The sequence below is a fragment of the Gordionus sp. m RMFG-2023 genome, chromosome 4 (genome assembly GCF_954871325.1).
Source record: "Gordionus sp. m RMFG-2023 chromosome 4, tfGorSpeb1-WG-v2, whole genome shotgun sequence".
Classification (NCBI taxonomy): Eukaryota; Metazoa; Nematomorpha; class Gordioida; order Chordodea; family Parachordodidae; genus Gordionus; species Gordionus sp. m RMFG-2023.
Genome location: NC_088778.1, coordinates 21,548,098 through 21,573,021, shown reverse-complemented (window position 1 = coordinate 21,573,021; position 24,924 = coordinate 21,548,098). Strand labels below are relative to the sequence as shown.

Here is a 24,924-nt window from a genome sequence, read left to right as displayed (position 1 = left end):
CATAGCAGAAAGATAGTAAATTAATTAAGCATTTGTTAGTCTACTATTAGTGAATATATATCATTGTGCTTAATACAAGAGCATAAAGAATAAAAAAGGACAGCATTTTATCAGAAATAATTCTAAAAATCGACATGCCTCTTTTCCCAAAATATTATCTGAATGAATTTCTGTAATTGGAAAATTTTTTATACCAACTTGTCAACGAAATTACATTTACTGGGATATTTTATCTATAAGATTAAAAAAATCATTTGAAATTTTATTTAAATCATACTATTTTAGAAAGCCGAAGAATAAATTATTTCTAACAACATTGCAATAGGAAAAGAAATTAGGCTTTAAGATGAATAATTTGGTCCAAAAACGGCAGAAATGAGTATTTAGATATGAAAATAATGTGGAGCTAGATATATTTAGAGCAATGAAAGGGACTGATAGGATAATACTGTTAAAGCGACTAATTTTTAACTATTGAGAATAAATATCTTAAATTTAGTGCCAAGATGTATTTTCACTTATAATTTCTTACCTGTGTATTTTGGTAAATGATTCAGGTTTGATATATTTTGCCAAATACCCCCTTTTATCCATAAATTATAAAAATAATTAATTTTTTTTTTGGCAAAATATTTTTATCCTAATAATTTAAAATTTTGTACACATCTTTAAAATTTTATTTATACTACCCTAAATCGATCGCCATATATTTTAGGTTCATAACCATTATATCTAAAATGCTGTGTTTAGAGAATAAATAGATGATAAAGTCGTAATTTACAAATCTTATAGAGGTTAACATGCCCTATATACGAAGTCTACAAATAATAAATTATAGCAATTATTAAAAGATATTTAAATTTTAGTAATTTGTATGCAAATCAAAACAAATATCTCCTAATATCGTGTAATTTTTTAGATATAAATTATGGGGTTGTATTTTCAGTTTATCACTATCTTATTGTATTGTTTTATATTTAAGATATTTTTTAAAGCTATATTTTAATTAAATAAAACCCGATCATCCTACTATTCTGAATCAAAAAAATAAAAAATATTAGATACTATGACAAAAATTTCGGAAATATTAATGATAGGAAATGTGTTACAGTTCAAAGAGATTTGAGATGTTAGAAAAATTATTGATGAAAGTTAAAGATCATTGTTCCAACCATATTACATCCGAGTGGAATTCATTTTTCGAAAATCATTTTATTAGTACTTGCACGTGAAAGATTTATTCTATTGGTTTTTATTTTATAAAGTATATATTTAATATCGAAAAATGACAATAATCTAATAAATTATTTGACATGCCAACATATGCAAAAAGACTCAAGTGAAAGAACACCTATCTTTATCCTTAGGATGAATCCAAATGAATGCAGAAATAATTTTTAGTCTAAGAAGATTTGAGCTTGACTCATAAACAACTATTATAGCCCTTAAATTCCCAACAAGCATTATTTTATGGGATTGTATGGCTGGAAAAGATCTATATAACAATCATAAAATGGAATAAAAGTGCGAATATGCATTAATTCCGAGTAGAGGTCTGCAGTATGCAAGGTTTTAGCCCAGCAGGTCACCCCCACCTAATCTACGAGGAGGTGGGCTAAAAAAAAATTAAGCTGGCCGGTTAAAAAATATTTTTAAAACAATGGGCGAGTGAATTTAAAATATTTCTGGCGAAATAAGCAAAAAAAAATTATACATACATTTTAATATACAATGAACTGTAAATACTAATTATAATTATATCATAGCAATGATCATTAAATTGTATTATTAAAAACATCCAATATTCTCTGATTTCATTATTTTATAATGATTTACTATTATTTTCATATGAAAATTAAAAAAAAAAATGTTAATGCTTAGTTGATGCATTTACACATTCCTAATTGTTCTTCAACATTTGCTAATTGTTTGCTCAAAAACTCTAACCGATCCATAGCGTAAGCTAATTTATCGTAATCTACCATAATCAACATTCGATCACTAGTCATATCATGTCGCCGTTTAGGAAAAATTGTAGCATTTATATTTTTTGAGTTGTATTTTGGAGTGTTTTCCAAAAAATTGATATCATAGTAATCGGAATAATCTTGGTTATCGGTAATAAACATGTTTTTCATCTTAGAATCAAGGTCTTTACTGGGTTTAATGAGCGCAGTTCTTACATCATCTATGATATTAGATATGTTGAATCTTTTTTGATCCAATTCCTAATAATAAATTTTTTTAAAAATAATATTTTTTATTAGAATGTTGGTTTAATTAACATATCAAAATGGTTGTGATAAAGGATATAACCCTCAAAGTCGGTTCAAATCTTGACCCTACTTTTTTTAAAATCGGTCTGAACAGAGCTCGGACTTAAAATTTAAGAAAACTCGGCTGGACTTTATATTTTTTAAAAAAAATCAAGCCGGGCTCTGGCTTAGAAAATATAAAAATAATATAGAATATTTTTTTTTCCTTCTTTAAATAAAAGGATAATTAACAGGACTGGAATAAAAAGTAAATTTTTGGCTGGGCTCGCGTTTAAAAATATTTAATTTACAGGGTTCTAATAAAATACAATAAATGATAGGGCTGGGAAAATAAAAAATTAAAACGGCCTTTTTATATTTGATTTTTAGAAATAATATCATTTTTTTAATTTTGAATTTCAAAAATCATATCATTTTTTGGTTTTGAAAAATCATATAATTTTTTAGAATTTGTATTATAAAAATCATATCATTTTTTTGATTTTGAATTATTCTACACTGTTTTTATTTTATTTTTGAATCTTATTTCTGAATTAATAACTAATTGGTAATTGAAGTTAAATTAAATTTTAAATGCAAATGAATTTAAAAAGATTTTATTCATCGAGGATTTAAAAATAAATTTTACTCATAGAAAATTTAAAAATAATTACTAAGTTGGCAAAACTTCTTCTTTTAACAGAGTTGTTAAAAGATACTTTTTAAATGGATCTAGATACAGATACATCGTCTAAAATAATATCTAGATACAGATATTTTAATCGAAAATCTATCTAGATACAGATACAGATACCACATTTTTATATCTAGATACAGGATCTAGATACAAGTATCTAGATCCTTTAACAACTCTGCTTCTTAATATATAAGATTATTTTGGTATTTCAATTTAATTTTAGAAAAAAATCAAAATTTTGTTTTTAAAATATTTTATTTTGGTTTCCCAGCCCAATACTTATTTTCCACAAAAGTTATCACAATTGGGAAGGCACATACATTTTTTAATTATTATGTTAAAAATTTTACATTACATTTCTATATTCTTGAATATTAAGAGAAATCGATCTGGTTTCATTAATTACTTTCTGAAATTCTGGAATGCATTCGATACACACTTCAATTGTTTTATTTTATAAAACATATGTATAATTATTTAATTCTATATTTATCGTTAGGTTTTGAGGAATTCATGATTTTTTTTTATTACTTTAAATTATTCTTCTTATATGAATGCTATAAAAGTCTTAAAAATACTTTACTTTATTCGAAGTTATTTTATCATAAATGATAATCGAAAAAAAATTTCATTAAATATCTAAAAATTTATCTTTACAACGGCATGTCTTTTTATCGGGATTGAGTTTGAACCCATAGTGGCATTCACATTTATATGACCCCTTTGTGTTAGTGCATAGATGTTGACAACTGATGTTGGTATGGAGACATTCATTAATATCTTGATAGACAATATAATTTAAATTAAAAAAAAATAAACCAGGGATGTCCCTGAGGAGGGAGAAAGGCATGCTCAACACACACTTAATATTAACGCATTTGAAATATTTTATATTTGAGTAAAGTGTTTTTTTTGAGTACTAGTAAACCAAAATAAATTATAGCAATACTGAAATAAAATAGCAAAAAATATAGAATATTCATAATCTCGGAATTTTATACGATCAAAAAGCCAAAAATAAATATAATTATTAAAAAAGAGTATATTTAATTAAAATTTGACCTTTGTCACATAGTGTACTCGTCCAACCTTTGTGGCATTTGCATATGTCAGGTGAGGAGCAATACCCATTTTTGCATTTCGGTTCACAGACAGCTATATATTTTATATGCAGTTATTTTTGAAATGGTAACCTGAACCCAAGATCCTCAGAACCGGGGACAAATCTAGGAACCGGAACTAAAATACTTTTTTTAATATTTATCAGAACTTAAACTATTTTTAAATTTGAGGAAACCTGTTCTAACAAGATTACAATTAATTAATATTTTTGTTACGGGTACGGTTGGGCATATCGCGAATATTTGTATTTAAAATACTAAATGCAGTTACTTTTTTGTATTTATTATTTATTTATATTCTTATGGTTATTATATTATAAATTGAATTACAAATGGAGATTAATTTTTTATAAGAAGATAATATAGAACTAGAAGATATATGTTCTAGTCCCATAAATAAGATTTATAATCTATATGAGATATTTTTAGCAGAGGGTCTGAAAGAGCATCCACATCCCCTACATGCCATAACCATTGGAAGGCTTTTCAAAATACCTTCCAAAATTAATAAAGTAAAAGCACAATGAATTATTTGGAATTGTTTCATATGTTGGATAAAAAAAAGTAACTGCAAATTTTTTTAATGCGAATTATTATTTGAATAATTTTTAAATGGTTAAGAAAGTATCCTTAAGTAAAAAATATTGTGATTACTGCAAATATTTTTATAAAGTATTCGTAAAGTGTTTGTATACTTTTTGTGAAAATTTTTTGGGTACTTTTCAAATGTATTTTTTGGTGTAAATACATTTTTTTTGAAAATGTGTTGGACCCTGTTACCAGTAATGTTCACAAGGTAATATGCGTAATATCTTATAGAATTGTTTAAAATTTACAGGGCAGGTATCACATGTTGGAATAAACTTTCGCCAAAATCAGCTTTTTCAAATTTAAAGGTTGAAAAATAGTAAAATATTTTGGCACATTATAAATTCTAAGATCTGATTTTGCCGAAAATATATTATGAGTATTCGGTAATATTTTTCGGGCTAAACTAACTGAGTTGGCAATTTTTAAAAATCGGAACAAATCGAGCCGTTTAGAAATATTAATAAGTTTCAGACATTTTTAATAATAAATTTGAGTTATTAATATATTTATATATGAAAACTATGCGAATTAACTGAAATATTAATCAGGCAATAACACATATTGCGAGTATCAAAGTTTTCTGTGATTCATTTTAATGTTTAAATATTAATTAATTTTTTTCACTATTATTAACAGTTTGGAGCCCGAAAACTTTAGAACCACGTCAAATCTATGAACCAGAACTCCTTTTTAAAATTTGTAATAACCGGAAATAGATTCCTTCTTAGTCCAGGTTCTAAAGACAACATTTAACCAAAATGTGTAATAATATAATGTTGACAATACCTTTGGTGCATTTATTTTTTTTCTTGGAATTATTCGTCCACCCAGGACAGCAACCATATTCTAATTTTTCAATCGATTCGATTTCTGTTGAAATACGTTCAAATTCTAAAAGTTTTGTTCTTGGTTTTATAATATTCCGCAAATAAATTAAAAATATAATTTAAAAAAATATATGAATGAAAGTTAAGTATTTTACATCAATCATAACGATATATCTTTAAAAAAATTTTTATTACAATGTCAAGAGAATTTTATTTTATAAATTATACGATTCAAATTTATTAATTATATTAATAAAAAATAAAAACCTTTTAATATGATTTATCATAAGTTAATATATAATATAAATTTTAACTCTTTAAAATGACAGTCTGAGTTAGGCTGGTTGCATATCGTACCATTAGGACCAACGAATATAAACGTTGGTTTAAAAAATGTTTCATTTTTCGTAAATAAATTATCATAAACAAACTTATTTAAGCACACTGTTTTTCTAAAGTAAACAATTAAATATTTTTCATAACAAAGACTTACTCTTTGGACCCTTTAGTATTAAAATCTTGGAAAGAATAATTTGATGATAATAAATTCTCTAGAAAATACATTGATGGATATTCTATATAATATGGTGAAATAGATAGAATAATTTGAAATGTTTGTAAACATATAAAAATTCGCATTTCTTATTGAATTAAAATAAATGTGGAATTATTTTACCAAGATTCCCTTTTTTTTATCCCTTAAAATTGTGAAATTATTCATCTGTTTATATATTTTATTAAAATGTTAATTTAAAATTTTCATTATTATAAATATTAAATAAATATTAAATAATATGTTATAATAATTGTTAAAAAGTTAAAATTAGATTTCTTCTAATAGGCATGTTTTAATAATTTGTTCCGTAACGCGATAAGGGTCACAATTGCTGGCAGGTCTGCGATCTTCAAAGTATCCACATTTATCTTCGGCTACCTGTCTCGGTATTCTCACACTACACCCTCTATCCGCTGTTCCTATTATATAATAATTTTAAAGATGTGTTAAAAATAATTGAAACCATAAAAGGTGGATGGATCAGGTCGTCATATAAAACATATATTTTTTATCAATAAAAGTATTTTTTATACTATTAAATAATATTACAAATACTTTGTTTTGCTATACCTGAGGAAAACTTATGAATACTGGATGTTTCGTGGATACCGGTCAACCTTCTAATATTATCTTCCCCATTCTTGGCGTCGTATACAGCAATATGTTGAGAATGACGATTGGACAAAAGTTTAATACATCTTTCAATCTCCCTTAAGAAAAATCATTATGTATAAATTTTTTTTAAAACAAAATAACTTACTTCAATCCATCAGTCTCTCTCATTGTCTTAGTTGAAAAATTGGTATGGGCTCCGGCTCCATTCCAATCTGGTAAAGGTTTTGGGTCCAATGAACATATTACGTTAAAGTCTTCGCACACTCTATGCATAATATATCTTGATAACCATAACTCATCACTTACGCCAATTCCAATATTAGGACCAATTTGGTATTCCCACTAAATAAATGATTATGTGTATGGATCGGATAAATAAAATAAAGTCATTACCTGCGAAGGCATAACTTCCGCATTTGTTCCGCCAATATTTATTCCAGAAAATAAGCAGCAATTGTAATGGGATTCTTCAATTTGCCTTCCAAACATTCGATCCGCACCTACACCGCAATAATATGGACCTAATGATGTTAATGTTTGATATCTTTTATATATTATTTCTATAATGTATATATATAATACCTTGAGGTTTAGGATAACCATTTTTTGGCCATCCTAAAGGATGACCATCAGTATCTAATAAATTATATTCTTGTTCGATACCAAACCATGGTTCTTGATCAAGTACCTTATCCATCGTGAGTCTGCACGAATTTCTATGATTGCTTTCTTATTTGATCAATTATATATTTTATTTTAAAATTTTACATACCTGATGGACGTTTATTATATTTGTATGTCTCGCAGAGGGTCAGTAAATGTTTACCCTTTTTAAAGGGATCCCTATAAATACATATAGGATGTAAGTATGTATCAGAGTTAGAGCCTTCAGCTTGATAAGTACTGGAACCATCGTAGTTCCAAATAGGTAATTCTATTCATAGTATTTTAGCTATATGAATATATTTTTTAAATAATACCCGCAATACACAAAGGTTGAGCGTTAACAGTTCTAGTTTTACCTCTTATATTTTGCCCAGTTCCGTCGATCCATATGTATGTAACTTGAATTTTTTCCCCTTGATCAAATGTCATATATTTTTGATACAGAGACATTTTATCTTTATCCAGTAAATCGGTCAGATATTTCATGTCAAACTAAGGCTTTAGTAAAAAAAAAATTAAAAAAATGGGAATAAAAATGTATTAATTTATATTTTTTTAAACCAAAAAGTTTGTTTATAAAATAGTATTGATTTTTTTTAGTTTATAAAAATCGCCTGAATGTATATATTATAAATGGTATTTTAAAAAAAAACATGAAATATATATCTACAATAATCTAAATCACAACTTAAATTTTCCCGACATAGTATTGAATAGATAACATTACCAAGTCGTATATTTTTTTGAATTTCATTTTTTTTTAAAAAATTACAATTTTACTTTTTATAAGCATGCATAACAAAATCATCGAGTGCACTGTTTCTTGCCAATACAATATTTTTTTTTAGCTAATTGAATAAAACATTTTTATCAATTTTTTTATAAAGAAATTTCAATTAAAAATAAATATAGATTTATAAATTAATTGCATTTTTGGAAAAGCTGGGTATATTGACTTTTTGAAGGTAAAGTTTATGAAATTTAAATTCATATATACCCGAAAAAAAGTGTTCAATTCCCAAATGAATGAATAACATGTGTTTTTTAAATTAGGCTAGGCATGTTAACATAAATTTAATACCCCTTAGCTTTATGGTTTCTTGAACAAATTTATTAGAGATTGCAATAAATTATTAAATTCATAGCTTCGAATACGGACTATTTAATTTTGTACACCATTATAAATTTAAATTAAAAAAAATGTAATATGAAAATATTATAAAATAATATAAAACAAGTGGCTTATGCGTGATTTTCAAAGTGATTTAAAGATGGAGAAAACTGTTGCCCCTCCTCATTTATATTTTATTTTTGATATTGGTAAATTTTAATTTAATTGGCTTTAAAATGGAACTAAACGCAGGCACTTCCAACACAAACGGCAGAGAAACTAATCAGTGGAATTAGAAATGAATTGTTTTCTAATTACTTACAAATATCTTTGATATAATCATTTCATTTATATTTTTAATTTTTTTGAGAAATCTTTCGATACATTATCATTTATTTATAAATGATTATTCAATTTTTTGCTAAACAAATTTTTTACATTGAAAATTACAAGTCCAACTCATAAGAGCAGTATAATAATGCGCCATTTAAGCATTTCACATGCAAATAATGCATTTCAAATGGTGTCATTAAAATTGGCCAAATTACCGCTTGACATTAGAAATCATTTCAAAAAACGCAAATTGGTTTGCAATATGTTTTTATTCATTCATTTTGCACGCTGGTCTACCATTAGTTCTTTAGGAACTCGTTTTTTTTCGATAGAAAGCCACATAACCTTATTACACAGATAACAATAATAAGGTGGGGGACACTAAAATTTCCTTCCTAGTTGTTCATAAATATGTAAATTAAATGTAATATTATATGAAATGTATAAAAATTACTCTTTTTTTAAATAGAATATGTATAAATTAATAAAATAAAAAGCAGATGATGAATAATTTAGAAAACCCAAATCTATTTTATAACTTAGTTAGAATTTTGAATCGACGATACAAATTAAAAGGCAGCTCCAATTTATATAAGGAATGCATTAATTTTTTAAAATTAAAATAGCACTGCAAATCGCAAAGGCTCAATTTTGAGTTAGTGCAAATTCGAAGCAAATTATCATAAATGAAGAGTCTAACCGGTCATTCATAGTTAGCAAGAATTCTCGGGGCCTATTGTACAAAATACGCTGTAATTATTTTCTTACCCGCGAATTCGTGCTAACTATGAATTTAGGGTAATTAAAAACTTACGATTTGTTGCTAGATATGGCAATTCATTATATATTTTTTCTTACAAAGCTAAGGGAAATTTTATTTTAGATATTGAAGGTTTAGGGCAGTGGCGTAACAGCCAAGGTATAAGGGTTTCTCCGCAAACAGGCTTGGGTTATATTTTAATTTTCACAAATATCCCCGGGTCTAGGTCAATTTTTTTTAAAAAAATACCCTGGTCGGGCCTAATATTTTAAAACCAAATTTTAAATCGCCATTATTAACTATTAAAATTAAAAATAAATGTAATATATTTTAAAAAAATTTGGGCTGGGCCTGAAAATATTAAACAGATCCAGGCCGTGCAAGTGGTACCTCTGAAGGTCCCTGAAATATATTATGGAAAAATTGATATCTTTTTAAAATATTTAAACGAATTCGACAGATCAGATGCTTTCGAAGCGTTTAGATGCGAGAGAAAAGCTTGATGCTACTCGACAGATCAGATGCTTTCGAAGCGTTTAGATGACGAACTCGACAGATCAGATGCTTTCGATGCGTTTAGATGCGAGAAAAAAGCTTGATGCTACTCGACAGATCAGATGTTTTCAAAGCGTTTAGATGCGTTAGACAAAAGCTTGATGCTTTAGTGTCACCATCCCCTTATACATTATATTCTTAAAGTGACACTATTACAAGAATTAGTAAAAAGAAATTCTTTTGTCATGCTTTACATTTATAAATATAATGGCAAAATATCATTTAAATATTGTAAAAACATTAGCTTATTTCAACAATAAAACGTAAAAGAAGGTTTTGGTATAAAACATAATTTAAGAAAGTATAGAATAAAAACCGATAACATGGCCCTTCTTTAACAAATATATTAGTTTAAAAAATATCACTTTTAATGCTAGCTATCAGTGTGGCAGAAGAAAGAATATGGTCGTTGAATTTAAATACTCCCAGATTTCAAAAGAAAGTGAGAAAATATGTAACATTTATTAATCTAAATTATATTTAATAAAATACAGATCTACGAAAATGATGGAATAGAGATATAATTAGACAAGTTCTATTTCAGTACCACATCTAGTTGCACAATCATTCTTTTTGATGTCCATGTGGGATAAACTTAACTTATTATTTTCTCAATTATATTGTAAAATATTTCTAACAAATAAAATAAATAAAGGTAATAATTTATGGTGTTATTATTTGCATTCACAATCTGATTGATCTATTAACATGGAAATAAGTCTTACTTAATGTATCCGATATTTTTTTTCAATTTTCCCTATTTTTCAGCCCCTCCCCTTTACCAGTTTTTCTTTAATTTCCCTTGGTCCTGTAAAATTTTCATCTATTTCTTATTCGAGTATTTAGATTTATTTCTAATGTATATCTATTCCAATACATATTATATGTCATTGATCTATTCCTTAATTATTGTAATTTCACTCCAAGAATTAATTAATAATTATTCTAGTTTTGATCCCGTGTTAAAAAATTACTTAATAATTTATACATCTGCTTATAATTTATTTATTTTAAATTAATAGGCTCAACAATATAACCAACGATTTCTTAATCTTGCAATTAAATTTGAAAGAAGATATAATTCCTAGTCACAGTAATAATAAATATCACGTTTCATTATATTAGGTATTTCATTTTATTAAAATGTAAAAAAAAAATTTAAAATTTTGCTATTACATCTAGATTTATATTTTATATTTTAAAAAATCACAAAGCACATATTACACAAGGTAAAATCTGAGGTTTACAATGGTCATGATGTGAATCTGGGTCTTGCCAGCAGGGTGACGAAACTAAGGATAAAAATGGTTCTTTTCCTGTTGTATCGTTGTCGGACTCCGAAACATGCGAGGAGTCCATATCCGCTTCCACGTTTATGTCAAGACATATGTATTCTGACCACTGATAATGGCTATAATCAGAATCGTATTCAGATCTCTTTACTACGTATTTTGGCACATCCAGGTCCAGAGTATCATTAAATAACGATGAAACCTTATTATTCCTCTCTAACCATCGCGATTTGGAGTTATCATACACATCCCTTTTCGCCCATTGATTATTTTCTATTTCCTCGTTTTGATTATGCTTTACTTTATTGGTATTTTCATGAGATTTTTCGCTTCTAGTTGATGTCAAATAGCCATTATAAACTAATTTCCAATAGGGAGGGCAATCTTGTTTCCCTGGTATCATTAAAATCGCGTTTACATAATGTTTTACGCACAGAGTACATTTTAGTGGAGGGATTAGATTTGGGGATTTGTATGCATCTCTTTTATTGTACCAAGGGGGCTTTATATCATGATTGTTGTTACTGTTGAAAACGTTTTTGATAATAGATACACCTTCGATTCCTGCCCAAGTTTCGTGTTTTTCCCATTTTGAATCATAATCTATATCTTTTTCATACGTAGATTCCTCTAGTTCTGGAATTTCAGGTAGACATAGTATATTGTAACCGCCACCTCCACCAGAAGCTTGTAAAAATGTAGAAGTCGCACCTATTCCTATAAAATGAATATAAAATTAGAAAAATACAAAAAGTATTTGATTTTTCTTGAAGTATATCATTTTGTTAAATTTCATTTTAAACGTAAAAATATTTAATTCTGCTAGTTTATTATATTTTTACGAAATTCTCAATTGATCAGTAGGTTTTTAAGTAAAATTTAATCAATATAAATAATGGAATCTCGATATATTAAGTTTAAAATTGGTCAGTATCTTTCGATCAACAAAAAAATAATTGGTCAGTAAAATAAATAATTTGTTCTTTATAAATAAATTTTGCTCAGTAAAAAAAAATCAAATTAATTAAAAATAAGGCCCTATTTATAATAATCGTCATGTCGCTCAAACGATACATAAATCATCGCTAAACGGAACATATCTGTAGAATTTAACACTATATAATTTGTTTAGGTTGCATTCATGGTGGGATCTGATCCGACACGATCTAACAGCTGATAAATTTTTAAAATTTGTTTATAATATTAATAATACTTTAATTCTATAAAGTATCGATTTTAAAAAGAAAAATTGATCACTTAAACACATTTTAAAAATATATCAGCTGTAAAATCGTGTCGCCACTATGATAGCGGCCTTACGCATCGCTTGAGCGAAATCATCGTGCTATTTCATGTTACTATAAAAGAAATCTAAACCTATATGAATTATATATATTTTTTTAAAATAAATGAATACTTTAACCATAATTAAAAATAAAATAATCTTCTATATGTGTAAATAACTTTCTGTTATGAAAATAGAACGAATTATTGATATCAGCCTGTTAATTATCTTCAATAAACTTTTGGTTTTTGCAAGAATACATATTCAGACATATTTTTAGATTATACTTTTAATTTTTTGTTTAATAAAATTAACTAACATCGTTAATAAAACACATAACCATCATTTTACACGTAGGAAGAGAAAATTAAGAATTTATATTTAAGTCCATCAGTAAAAGAAAATCGCATTGTGCATGAATCAATCCTTTTTAAATGTTTTAATTATTTATTTTATTTTATTTTAAACGATACCGACACCCTCAAATTTTGGTTCCGACTGCAGCTTTCGTGCGATTCTTTACATCAGTAGTGTTTTAGGCTTTAAAAAAAATATCCGATACCTAAATACAGCATATTTTTTATATTCCCCCCCCCCTCAAATTTGCGCTAACTGTGAATGAGGGGTTGGTCAACACTGCATGGTAGAGCACAGGTCTAGTGTAATACACATAGTTCTTTACTAAAACTTTTGTTTTTTCCCAAAAATTTAATAGAATTAAGGTCGAGAAGCCGTAGGAAATTGTTTTAGATCGCGAAATGAATAAATTTTGAAGATGTATGGGCGGAAATATATTAGAAAATTTAATTTTACAATTATAGTATATTATTTTTAGGATTAGTAAATAGATTTTAAATGGATCTTTAGTGACTACGTTAATAATTAGTTAATCTTTATAAATATTTTGTTTCAATCAATATTATTTCTTTAATACCTGTTAACAATTTTTCATCCTCATCACCTGAACCGCATTCATATTTTTCACCCCATTTATAATAAGTTACAGCTTTATTCTGTTGTGTGGGTTCAGGAGGAGGAGGGCAATAACAAGCCCCGTCTTCACCACTGTCGCCCATTATTCCTGAATCTCCTTGCTCTCCTTTAGGTCCCATAGATCCCATTTCTCCTTTAACGCCGATCTTTCCTGGATATCCCTGTAAGCCATACTTGCCTCGTTTTCCTTTCACGCCAGGAATGCCCTATAATTTTGGATAATTTTATTTATAACATAAGATGACTAATTAATTCAAGTATTAACTTTCTTTTCTATATTATATATAAACCTGCATAGCCTATTTGGAATTTTCCTATAAGGGGGGGGGCTATTAGGTGGAGTTTTCCGCCATTAATATTATCGGAGGTTTTATGGTTCACCTATTTTAGACCTTTGGCTATGTTATATTTTTATAAAAATCTTTACTTTTTTAAATTAAAAAAATACTTTTTTTCGAAAATTTTGAATTATAGTCATTATTTAAAAAAATTATTAACTTTTTGACTTATTTTTTTACAAATTATTGTTTATTGTGATATATTGTATATATTTTTAGGGGAAGGGGAGTGGGGGATGTGTAGGGGAAACATTTTTATAAGCTTATAAGGATATTTACGAGGACAATGGGTTGAAAAATTACAACCCCTTGATTACGACTATGCAACCCTGTTCCAAAAATATAGTTTAAAATTTTAAATTCCTTTATCAATATTGAATATGTATGATATAAATTAACTTGATTAATCATGAATTATTACTAATTTTTTTTATTTGATAAAATTATAGCAGATTTCATAAAAACTTCATTTAACTAAAATTAGCTTTGTGGTTGCCCTTGTAATATTTTATTTTATTATTAATCATAATTATCATCTGCTTAGCTATGATATTGATTTAATTATAAATGAATTTCCATATACAGGATAGAGGTCTGCATTGGGCGAGTTTTTGAACCATAAACCCGCCCACCCAATATTTAAAAAAATTTAACCTGCCCGCCCAGCTCTAATTTCAAAAAAATACCCGCCCGCCCATTAGTCTAAAAATTTTTACCCTCCCATCCATTATTTATAAAAAAAATTTAAACCCAAACCCGCTATTATAAAATTTAATTATGGCCATTCTTTCAATTTTTTTAAGTATCAAATAAAAATATTTCAGCATTACACCTCTACAAGAAGTTTTATAATTATGGAAATTACTATATTAAGCATAAAAAATATTCAATTTAAATTATGGATAATTTATTTGATCAAATAAAATACTTATGAAAATATATAAATATAAAATTGATATTATATGTAATTATTATTCAAAAATAATAATGAATCGACATTTTCTGGATTCAAACACGTTCTTGTTCTAAATTCCAGCAATGCTAAATTCTCGTTCAGAAGAACCTCTAGTTGCAGGAATTGCCAATATTTTTCTTGCTAATCTTGATAGCTTTAGCAAATCTCTTGTTGTTTCCTCCAAGGTTTTATGATACCAAAAAAGGGCATTTTAACATTTATTATCCAAAGTTCATAAGAACCTTTTTAATTATTATTTTCTTAAATGATTTTAATTTTTTTAGCCTACCCGCCCATTGCTTAAATTTCTTAACCAGCCCACTCACCCCACCCGCCCACTTAGATGTGCGGGCGTGGGCGGGAGTGCTGAAACCCCGCTTAATGACCTCTAATATAGACCTAGGCTATTGTTGAATCTAAATAAAAAACAGATGATAGATTAACAAATAAAGGATATGAAAATTGAAACAAAATCATTATAATTTATGTATTCCTTTATTCAGCTCCACTCCATTATTTATAAAATAATAACTTAAAATTAAAAGTAAACATATACTAAATTAACATTATAAAAGATTATAGTAAAAACTTATAAAAAAATTAGAGTTAAAAATATTAAAAAAAACACTATAAAAAAACAAAAAAGAAGTCTTTTCAAAAATTGAAAAGTATCATTCTATCCAAATCTCAAATATATATCTTTCCTTTAATCCTCATTTACATAGCCTATAATATGAAATTAAATAATATAGTAATAATTCTTCTAATTTGAATAAGACATTTTTTGTTTGTATTCATCTGACCCTTTCACTTAAAATTAAACCAACTATTCTGCAATTGACCAACTTCCCTTCTATTTCTGCTTTAATGATCTTGTATCTCACCAGACTAATCTTCTTTTATTCATTATCCTATGACTTTTAAATCATATGTTGAGTTAAAATTTTATGTCTCTCTAACGATGACTGTCCCTTGTCCCGTATTCTTAGCTTCTATCTATTGTGTGTGTCCGATTACCGTTTATTGCTTCTTTACATTACAAGGTTTATTTCTATTAATAAACGCTTGAAATTCTTGAATCCTATCTTCTGTTACTTGTCAACCCCCGGTAAACGATTAGATCTTTATTTTGTAAGTGATTTGACGAACCAGATTAACGCTTTCAACGATTCATGATTTCTAGTCAACACCCGTGTCAGATTTATTTATCCTTCCAATTCCATTTCCTCACTCTTTTCTAAATATACCCAGAGATCATTTTACTCGGCTCATCCCTATTAGGGGAAAGCCAAGTTTATTAAAACTTAAAACTTCTTCATATCTAAAATTTTAATGTCATTTTTAATGAGAATCTTCTGGCTTCGCTTAAATCAAAATTAAAGACCTATTGGAATCGCTTTTAAGCTTAAAATTATCGGCTTAGATTATAAGCCTCTTACCATGTTCGTGGGCATCCGCATACCCTTTATATTGGAATTGGACTTCCCTACTTATCTTTTTTTCCCATGAATCCAATCTTTTACCGCTCTTCCAAGAAAAGGGCCTAACTTTAGCCCTTGACTCCTGGGACAAAAACTGCTCACCATCTCATATCAGACTAACCTCCCATACTAAAATAAAACTGACTTGAGGCAATATATGTTTTATCTTCAGAAATATTATTTAATTGAATTTCTCTAATTGAAAAGTAAGTTTGTGCCTAGTATTTTATAGAATAATTTAATATGATTTATTATTTGAATAAAGTAAATAAAAAAAAACCATTTCATGCAACATTTATTTATTTACACGTGTAACATAATAATATATCCCATACCGGATCGCCTGGATAACCAGGAACTCCTAAAGAGCCCTTTAATCCAGAATTCCCCTCTAATCCTGGCTCACCAGGAACTCCAGGCTGTCCAAAATCGCCTCTGATACCCTTAAGGCCCTTCCTTCCTCTAGCTCCAATGTCACCCATTTTCCCAGGCATTCCTTTTTCCCCAGTCGGGCCCTAAATTGGGAAAATAAAAATATATTAATATTTAAAATAAATAAACTGTTAAATAACTATTCCAAATTATGCAGTGGGAAAAAGCGCAATAGTTATAATTTTGAATAATTCATTACGTAAAAGATGAATTCACTGAAATATAGTCATAAGAACCTACGGAGAATGTAAACTATTTTAATTGTAACGTCAAGTATAAATTACACTTACTTTAAAGTAACAAATTTGAATGGTGTAAATGCCATTTCTATACCATATAAGGTATAAGAATATATAATACATATATTTATCTAGAATCTAAGCAAAGGAAGTTACAAGCATATTCTAGATAATATATTAACATTGTTAATTTTCCTCACAAACCTATAAAACTCATATTTAATGTTTTGACTATAAAAAAGTTAAACTTTAGGACCCATAATACCAGGGGGGCCATCTTGACCATCTCTTCCGGGAAGACCCATCCAGCCATCTTTTCCATCAATACCATCCATTCCTGGTTGCCCTAATTTTCCTGGGATTCCTGGCCACCCTGGAGGCCCAATTACGTCAGAATTTTTACCAGGACATCCATCCATCCCTGGATTTCCTATGTATATAAAAGGGTAAAAGTAAGATAGCAAAAATAGTGGTATATACATAATGTATTTTTTCATCGTTTCTAAATATAACTTTCAGAGATCTTAATTAGTGAGAATCAATGATGCCTTCATTAATTTTAACTTTGCTATCGATTTTTTTAAAATTTGATGTGTACAACTTATAAAGATTATTTTGTTTACAACGAATTCTAATAATTAATTAAACATTTACATTTCAACTTCATAGGTTTATATATTTTCAAGTGTGAGAATGTGTCATGTCTAATCTAAAAGTATATCATAATAATTAATATCATGCAAAATTTTTTTATGAAAAATATTTTAAAAAGAACATTTGAACAACCTGGAATACCTTCTCTACCCGGTTTTCCCGGTCTACCGGAATTGCCATTCTTACCGGGTGGTCCCGGTTTTCCAAAACTTCCATTTTTTCCAGGATTACCAGATTTTCCAGGCTTGCCATTCTTTCCTGGAAATCCATCTCTACCCGCTGGAGATGGACTAGATAACGGGGCTTGGCCCTTGCTCCCTTTAGAACCCTTTAAAAAGTAATTTAAAATAGTCATATTTTCACTCTTAATTTTAAGAAATAATTTGAAACATTTATGAGCCTTTTATTAAATTTCAGATAATGGTTGATAAGTGTTGAGTATAATAAATTTAAGACTATTAAAATAAAACGTTAATTGATTGTATAATTCAAGAATGAATATTGCAGAATCTATAATATATATGAAAGTTTATACTGTGACAGCACAATTTATAATACATATATTTAAAAATTCGTTAATATTGATAAGTAACTTGTGGTCTAATCGGCAAGAGCGTCGCTAATAAATCTAATGGACTTAGGTTCGTATCCCAGCAAAGATTTTTTTTCTCATTAAAATATTTTTTTCTTTCTTAATCTGGCAAAATTAATCAAATAGATACGATTCAAAGTTTGTAGCTACTTTAAAAAACTTTTAAATAGGTATACTTATATTTTTATTTTTAATATTCTTTTAAAAAATATTTGTCCAATAAAAATCACCTGGAATTATATCTTATCAAACGTTCATTTATCTTCCATTTTCATAAAACCATTACCATCTTATACATCATCATATATATACTAGAACTAACTGAAATATCTATAATATATATTATAAATTGTGACACTGATATTTTTTAATGCTATGATTTTTTTCTGAAAAACCATTTCATGGTAATTTTGAAAAGTGTCTATGGCCTAATCGGTAAGAGCGTGATTACAAATCTGATGGACTTAGGTTCGAATCTCAGCAATGATTATTTTTTTTCTTAATTCAACTTGGTGGTTCCGTTTTTGAGATTTACCTAAATTCCCATTGGACCTGAAAATGTTATCCTTTGAAGACCTCTGGTGGTAAATGCATGGGAAAATAAAAGTGGCAGACGCATATCATTTATAAATGGATTCTTTGGCAGAGGTAAAATTCATTATGATCTGCTGTTTCTAATGTCATCCTGATTAGAGGTCTGCAATGGGCAAGTTTTGATGCACCTGCCTGCTCATTTATTTAAAAATGTTAACTTGCCTGTCCATTGTATAAAAATTATTATTGGTTGATTTGGCTCTTTATGTATTATTTTAATGTTTTTTACTTAAACTTATAAATTATGTAATAAAAAAAATAATCTAACAATATCTATAATAATAATATATATAAAAGCCGTGTCACAGTCACAATGTCACTGTCACAGTACAATTTAAAATATATTTAAAAAATAATTTTTTAAAAGCGTCTGTGGCCTAATAGGCAAGAGCGTCACTCGCAAATGTGAAGGTCATGGGGTTCGAATCTCAGTAAAGATTTTTTTTTACTTAATCTGGCAAAATTAATTAAATAGAAGATAAAATAATTAAGTGTGACATATTCACATACTAAACAAAGTTTGTTGTTATTTTAAAATTCAAACTATTTAATAGGTATTCTTATATTTTTAAATTTTTTATAACGTAATAACCAATAATATTCTTATAGCATCATACCATATTAAACATTCATTCATCAAAGCATCCATTAAAATAATATCTAACATTACCATCTTATAAAATATATATCTATCTATCTATAATAATATATATAAAAGCCGTGTCATAGTCACAGTGTCACAAAATATAATATATATTTAAAAAATCGTCAACTTTGAAAAGCGTCTGTGGCCTAATCGGCAATAGCGTCGCTTACGAAGCTGATGACTTTGGGTTCGAATCCCAGCAATGCATTTTTTTTGTTAATCTAACTTTTGTATACTTTTTTAAAATTATTATTTATGTACTTAATTAAAAATTTTACTTTGCCAGATGAAGGTTTTATATATTGTTACCATGGAAACTGATTTCGGATTTGGACTTATTAAGACTTAGTCTTTTAAAATTGGCTTCAAGAAATTAAAAACCAAATATTTTAGAAAGAGCATCAGAGATTGTTCCATTATCAAGATGCCAAATAATTATATCCAAATCAAATTTAGATTTAAGATAATGGATGTGATAATACCAAGGTAAAATAAACGTGGACGTTTTCCCCCTGCTGGATCCTTTTGTCAGAATCTATGACATGTGGGCTGAATAAAGAAGTTTTAATGTTACAGTATGTCTCTAAGAATTTTAAATAAACTGGAAATTTGGGATAAAAACTATTTATGAAATGTTCACAAAATTTGATATTGTAAGCATTTTTAAAGTCTACTTTGATAATAGCCATGTTAGGAGGAGGATTATGGAATACAAATGGCATGCGAAGCTATGCCTTCTCCCTTAACACCAAATTCTAATTGATAAGTATAATTAATAAGTTAAGACCCTGGGTTTTGACCCATGGCAATTATTTTTGCTAATAATCTTATAAATAGCCCAATGCAATGGGGTGGATACCATCACAGTGTTAGTGAGATAATCAGGCTTGCCCCTATGATTGATTCGAATCTATTATGGCAGGTCTTTTTTTAAAAGAGTATTTAGGAAGGTTTTAAAAGCATTTAAATGATTCTTTGAGAAAAATGTAGATTTTATACGAAGTGAGAGAGCAAAAACCATTGCGTCTGGATGTGGAAAATTTCTTAAAAGAATTGATAAATATCATAACTCACAAATCATGTTTTTTTTATTCCATATTTTTCATAGTATATTTGGCCTTTTCTCTAAAAATTTATAGAAATCTTGGATAGATGAATACGGATAATCTATTTCCCTCATTTGACTATTATTCTGATTCATCCATCGTCAAATGAAGGTAAAATTTATTATTTATCCATGGAGAAAATTCTGATTACCCGTCATTCTTGACGGGCTATCAGCTAGTTTATTAATAAAAATTTTAGACATAAAATATTCTTAAATTAATCATTAAAAAAAGTATTAAAAAAAATCAAATCATACATTAAAGTTTTTATATTTTAATAAAGGAGAGCGCTCCCGGAGTGGAAGACTTTCGAAATTTATAAAAACAACAATCTATATTGAAATACCCTAAAAATTTATGGAAGTTTAAAAGTGATAAAACCTTCAATCCTTTGGCCCCCTTTGATCCAGGTATTCCTGAATTTCCGACAGCTCCCATTTTCCCGGGATTTCCAAAGGTTCCATCTAAACCGTTCCATCCATCTTTTCCAGCTGGCCCTGGGGATCCCTTTTTATAACGATTTTAAATATATAGAGTAAAATTTTCTGAAGTGAATGTCTTTAGGTCTTAAGTTATTTGTATTTGAGAGATTTGTTTATGACAGGTTTTAAGAAGCCATAAAAAAAACACAAATTTTAAGCCCAATCATGCATTTAATATAAGCGATTGAGGTATTATTAATTGCGTTTTTTGTATCACTTTATTTATAATCTCTCAAAAAATTTATTATTTAACTATTTTGGGGGAAATTGTTAAGTTAAAATAAATAAATTCAAAAGGAAATTTCTAAAGTTTAAAAAAAATTTCTTAGATGTTTCAAGTTTTTGTTCTATGTGGTGTTGTTAAACGGCTCGTTTTGAGCTGCTTGATTTGGCTAGCCTTCTATGAACAAAATCTTCACGCTTGCGTAATATTTTGCTGGATAAAATATTTATTTAGCCGCTTTTAAAAATCGCCTCAAAACGAGCCGTTTAAAAAATTATATGCTAATTTTTAATGAGAAACCGATTTTTTGTTATAAAGTTTTAAATTCAGTTATGTATTGATTATCTTAAAAGAGTTATAAGTTATAATATCTTAATACCACTTATAATTATATTTTATTTTTATTTATATGAAATTATCAAATTCAATATTAAAAAAGATTACAATAAGATAAATTTTTGTTTAACCATATCTATATAAAAATAAATAAATATTTTAGGTGAAAATTAATTTTAGATTATAAATTATATAAAACTATTATTCTTAATATAAAATAATATTTTGTTGATTTGATTTCAGTCAACTTTATTTCTATTTTATAGTTTAATAAGGTAAATTCTACACTACAGGAAACAAATTAATAAAATTCTAATTACTTTGGGACCCTTGACTCCTGGTAAACCGTCTTTGCCTGGTATCCCTTTAATCCCAGGGTATCCATCCTTTCCATTGTTTCCCTTGACACCAATAGTTCCAGGTGATGTACCATCAGATCCTTTCACACCCTATGTATCGTTACAAACGAAAACTATATTAGCCTATTTTTTTAATTCCGCTTTAAATAATATAAAATAAAATCTACATAAAGGGTCCACTTATGATTTGAAATCCCAATACGTATTTTGGAGGATTAAAGAACGCGGTTCATAGAGCCATCAAATTTTATATCCATGCCAGAAACTGATTTATTGATTGTTTTTATTATTGTGTGAGAACAAAGGCGAATTTTATTTATTAATTACTAAATCTAGCCCTTTTATTACCATAAATACATCTATACAACTTTGCTTATGTTAATAGGATAGAAAAAACCTTTCCAAATATATCAGTCCTTAAACAATTCTTAAAAATATATTCACCTTGCATTTTAAATTAATCAAGCCATATCTGAGATCTTATATGGCACAGTATTGGCAAATAGGTCTATCTCTATTTCTCACATAGATAATTTGCTTGTGAATATAATAAGTTAACTCGGACTATTATGATTATTATGCTTTCCGTATTTTGTTTGTCAAAATATCGGAGAAATTTAATATAAGCTTAGTCAAGCAGATTTTTTTTAATCGAATCGCCATTTGTGGTCTAGGCAACCAAAAAGCACCCTCTTGTATGATCTCATCTAAATGGTTATTAGATATTAATCACTACAATAATTAAGTGGGGATTGATTGTATATTTTGTCAAATCAATTTTACATATCTGAAAAAATATTAAATTATATATTCAAAATTTGATAAAGATTTAGGGGCATTGCAAAAGAATGTGATTGGCTAATCATGGCCATTTTATAAAAACCTATAAAATCTTTTGCTACTCTAAATTTTGCTCTGATACTCGCTACGTTACTCTTATTTTCCTTAACCTTGTTTTATATAAGATACTCTTCGACAGATGGCATTAATCGAAGTACAGAAATTATGTATTCTTCGAAGGAAACGCATATTTCTTAATTAGAATTAATCAAATCATTTTCAATAGAGTGGTATCAAGATTTGATAAAGGGGATATTGACATTTGAAATCAAATTTGGATTGGAAAAAAATCAGTTACAATATTTTTGATTTAAGAATATTAACTCTACGACCGTAAGAAGTTAATTTACGGTATTATAAGAATTTTCAACAACTTTTTTATTGGGGGGAGGGGGGAGGGAATACATTTTCGTAATTAATATAAAAAGAATAATAAATTAACATGGTAAAAAATAATCAATAATAATGAATATACCACAGAAATCATAAGAAAGAACTGATAAACTCGTCGCATTGGTAGTCGAGGGATTGTATGCACCGAGCATAAAATTTCCGGGATTAAGGGTTTTTTGAATGGTTGATTAATTCAAATTTTATCGGGTGGGTTGTAAATTTATTTTTAATATTCTTGATTTATGATTTATCATGATTCGCATTAATATCAACATCAAATCCTCAAATTTTGTTCCTTCCTAGCGCTATTATTGCCTCATTTGTAATATATAAGTATAATCAAAACCAATAAAATATTTAATTAGTAACGTGTTTACACGGGCGGGATACCCGTGAGTTAATAGGCCTTCGAATTGGGCTAATTTATAAATCATTAAATTTTATCTGGGGTAATTCTCGTAAATTTTTATATTGGCGTACTACGTAATACTCTTAGGAACTATTCCCCTCCCAAAAAAACAAAAAAATAAAGCATGGAAGACACAGAAAAGGATATGAGTTGTAAATTTTATAAATATAAGATTATTGAATAGCTGGAGAAAAAGTAAGGAAAAAGTTTAAAATGAAAAAATAATTTGACATCTGCCAATGAATTAAGAATCTTATCTTGTTCATTTTAATGAAACAAAAGTGTATAGTTATGTAATAGCCGATTTTGTCTTGGCGAAGGCTCAATCTTAGCTAATTATTCTATTTTCGAACTAAGCCATAGCCAATTATTTTTGGTCTAGGTGAATTATTTATTACTTTAAAGTATCTTCTTAATCATATTATTTTCGGAAGGTAGGTGAGATCGGGATTATACTATCCAAAATTATAGGGTTATAAATAGACTAAGAAAATTTCCCAAAATATTAAACATTTATATATTTTTAATTAATATAAAATTTAAAAAAATAAAAATTTGAAAATTATTAAAAATCTGAGGTGCCTTTTACCCTTTCACAGTTCGTATTATAGGGCTTTTTATTTTTAGATGTTTTAGTTATTATATAATACCAATTATCAGCGCCGGGGTGGCCCAGTGGTGTATGATGTATGTTTGAAAATTTAAGGTCCCAAGTTACTAAAAATTTTCGAATTTTTCTTCGATTACGGATGGGTATAGACATATGATATGATAAATTTCTGAGCTGAAAAATGCCACCCCGGTTACTGACAGGCTTGGACAGCCGGGTGCTAGGATACTTGTTCAATAAACTAGATAAGACGGCCAGCTAAACTCGTGGGTCAGATGATAACGATTTCTTGGCCAGCGCTAGGATGATGGTGACCTCGGGGGTCGTTCAAGCTCAATGTTTACTAAGTTACAATGGACTTGATAACGATACTCCGGTGGGAGATCCATCGGGATTGATACTCTGGTGGGAGATCAAGATTGGGATATCTGCGGATTTTACTTCGGGATACTCAATGGAATCGATCAGAAATAGAAATTAGATAAAAATAGATGGCATGAGTAATAAAGTGGAGATAGATATTGAAGGAGCTTACCATCTGAAAAGATGAAAGCTAAAAAGAAAGAAAAAATATAATA

General features: G+C 27.8%; 2 protein-coding genes across 2 annotated transcripts; both read right to left on the bottom strand.

The window, feature by feature from the left end:
• Positions 1 to 1,877: 1,877 nt before the first annotated feature.
• LOC135928714 (uncharacterized) lies at positions 1,878 to 5,567 on the bottom strand. Its single transcript, XM_065465170.1, has 4 exons — positions 5,451 to 5,567; positions 4,015 to 4,107; positions 3,610 to 3,732; positions 1,878 to 2,228 (listed from the first exon to the last, which is right to left on the bottom strand). Exons 1-4 carry the CDS (start codon positions 5,505 to 5,507, stop codon positions 1,878 to 1,880), a joined length of 624 nt encoding a protein of 207 aa, XP_065321242.1. The 5' UTR covers positions 5,508 to 5,567.
• Positions 5,568 to 6,314: 747 nt separating this feature from the next.
• On the bottom strand, positions 6,315 to 7,829 carry LOC135928993 (glutamine synthetase-like). The gene is made up of 7 exons (XM_065465477.1): positions 7,643 to 7,829; positions 7,435 to 7,596; positions 7,245 to 7,391; positions 7,056 to 7,183; positions 6,808 to 7,004; positions 6,618 to 6,757; positions 6,315 to 6,466 (listed from the first exon to the last, which is right to left on the bottom strand). Exons 1-7 carry the CDS (start codon positions 7,812 to 7,814, stop codon positions 6,315 to 6,317), a joined length of 1,098 nt encoding a protein of 365 aa, XP_065321549.1. The 5' UTR covers positions 7,815 to 7,829.
• Positions 7,830 to 24,924: the final 17,095 nt, after the last annotated feature.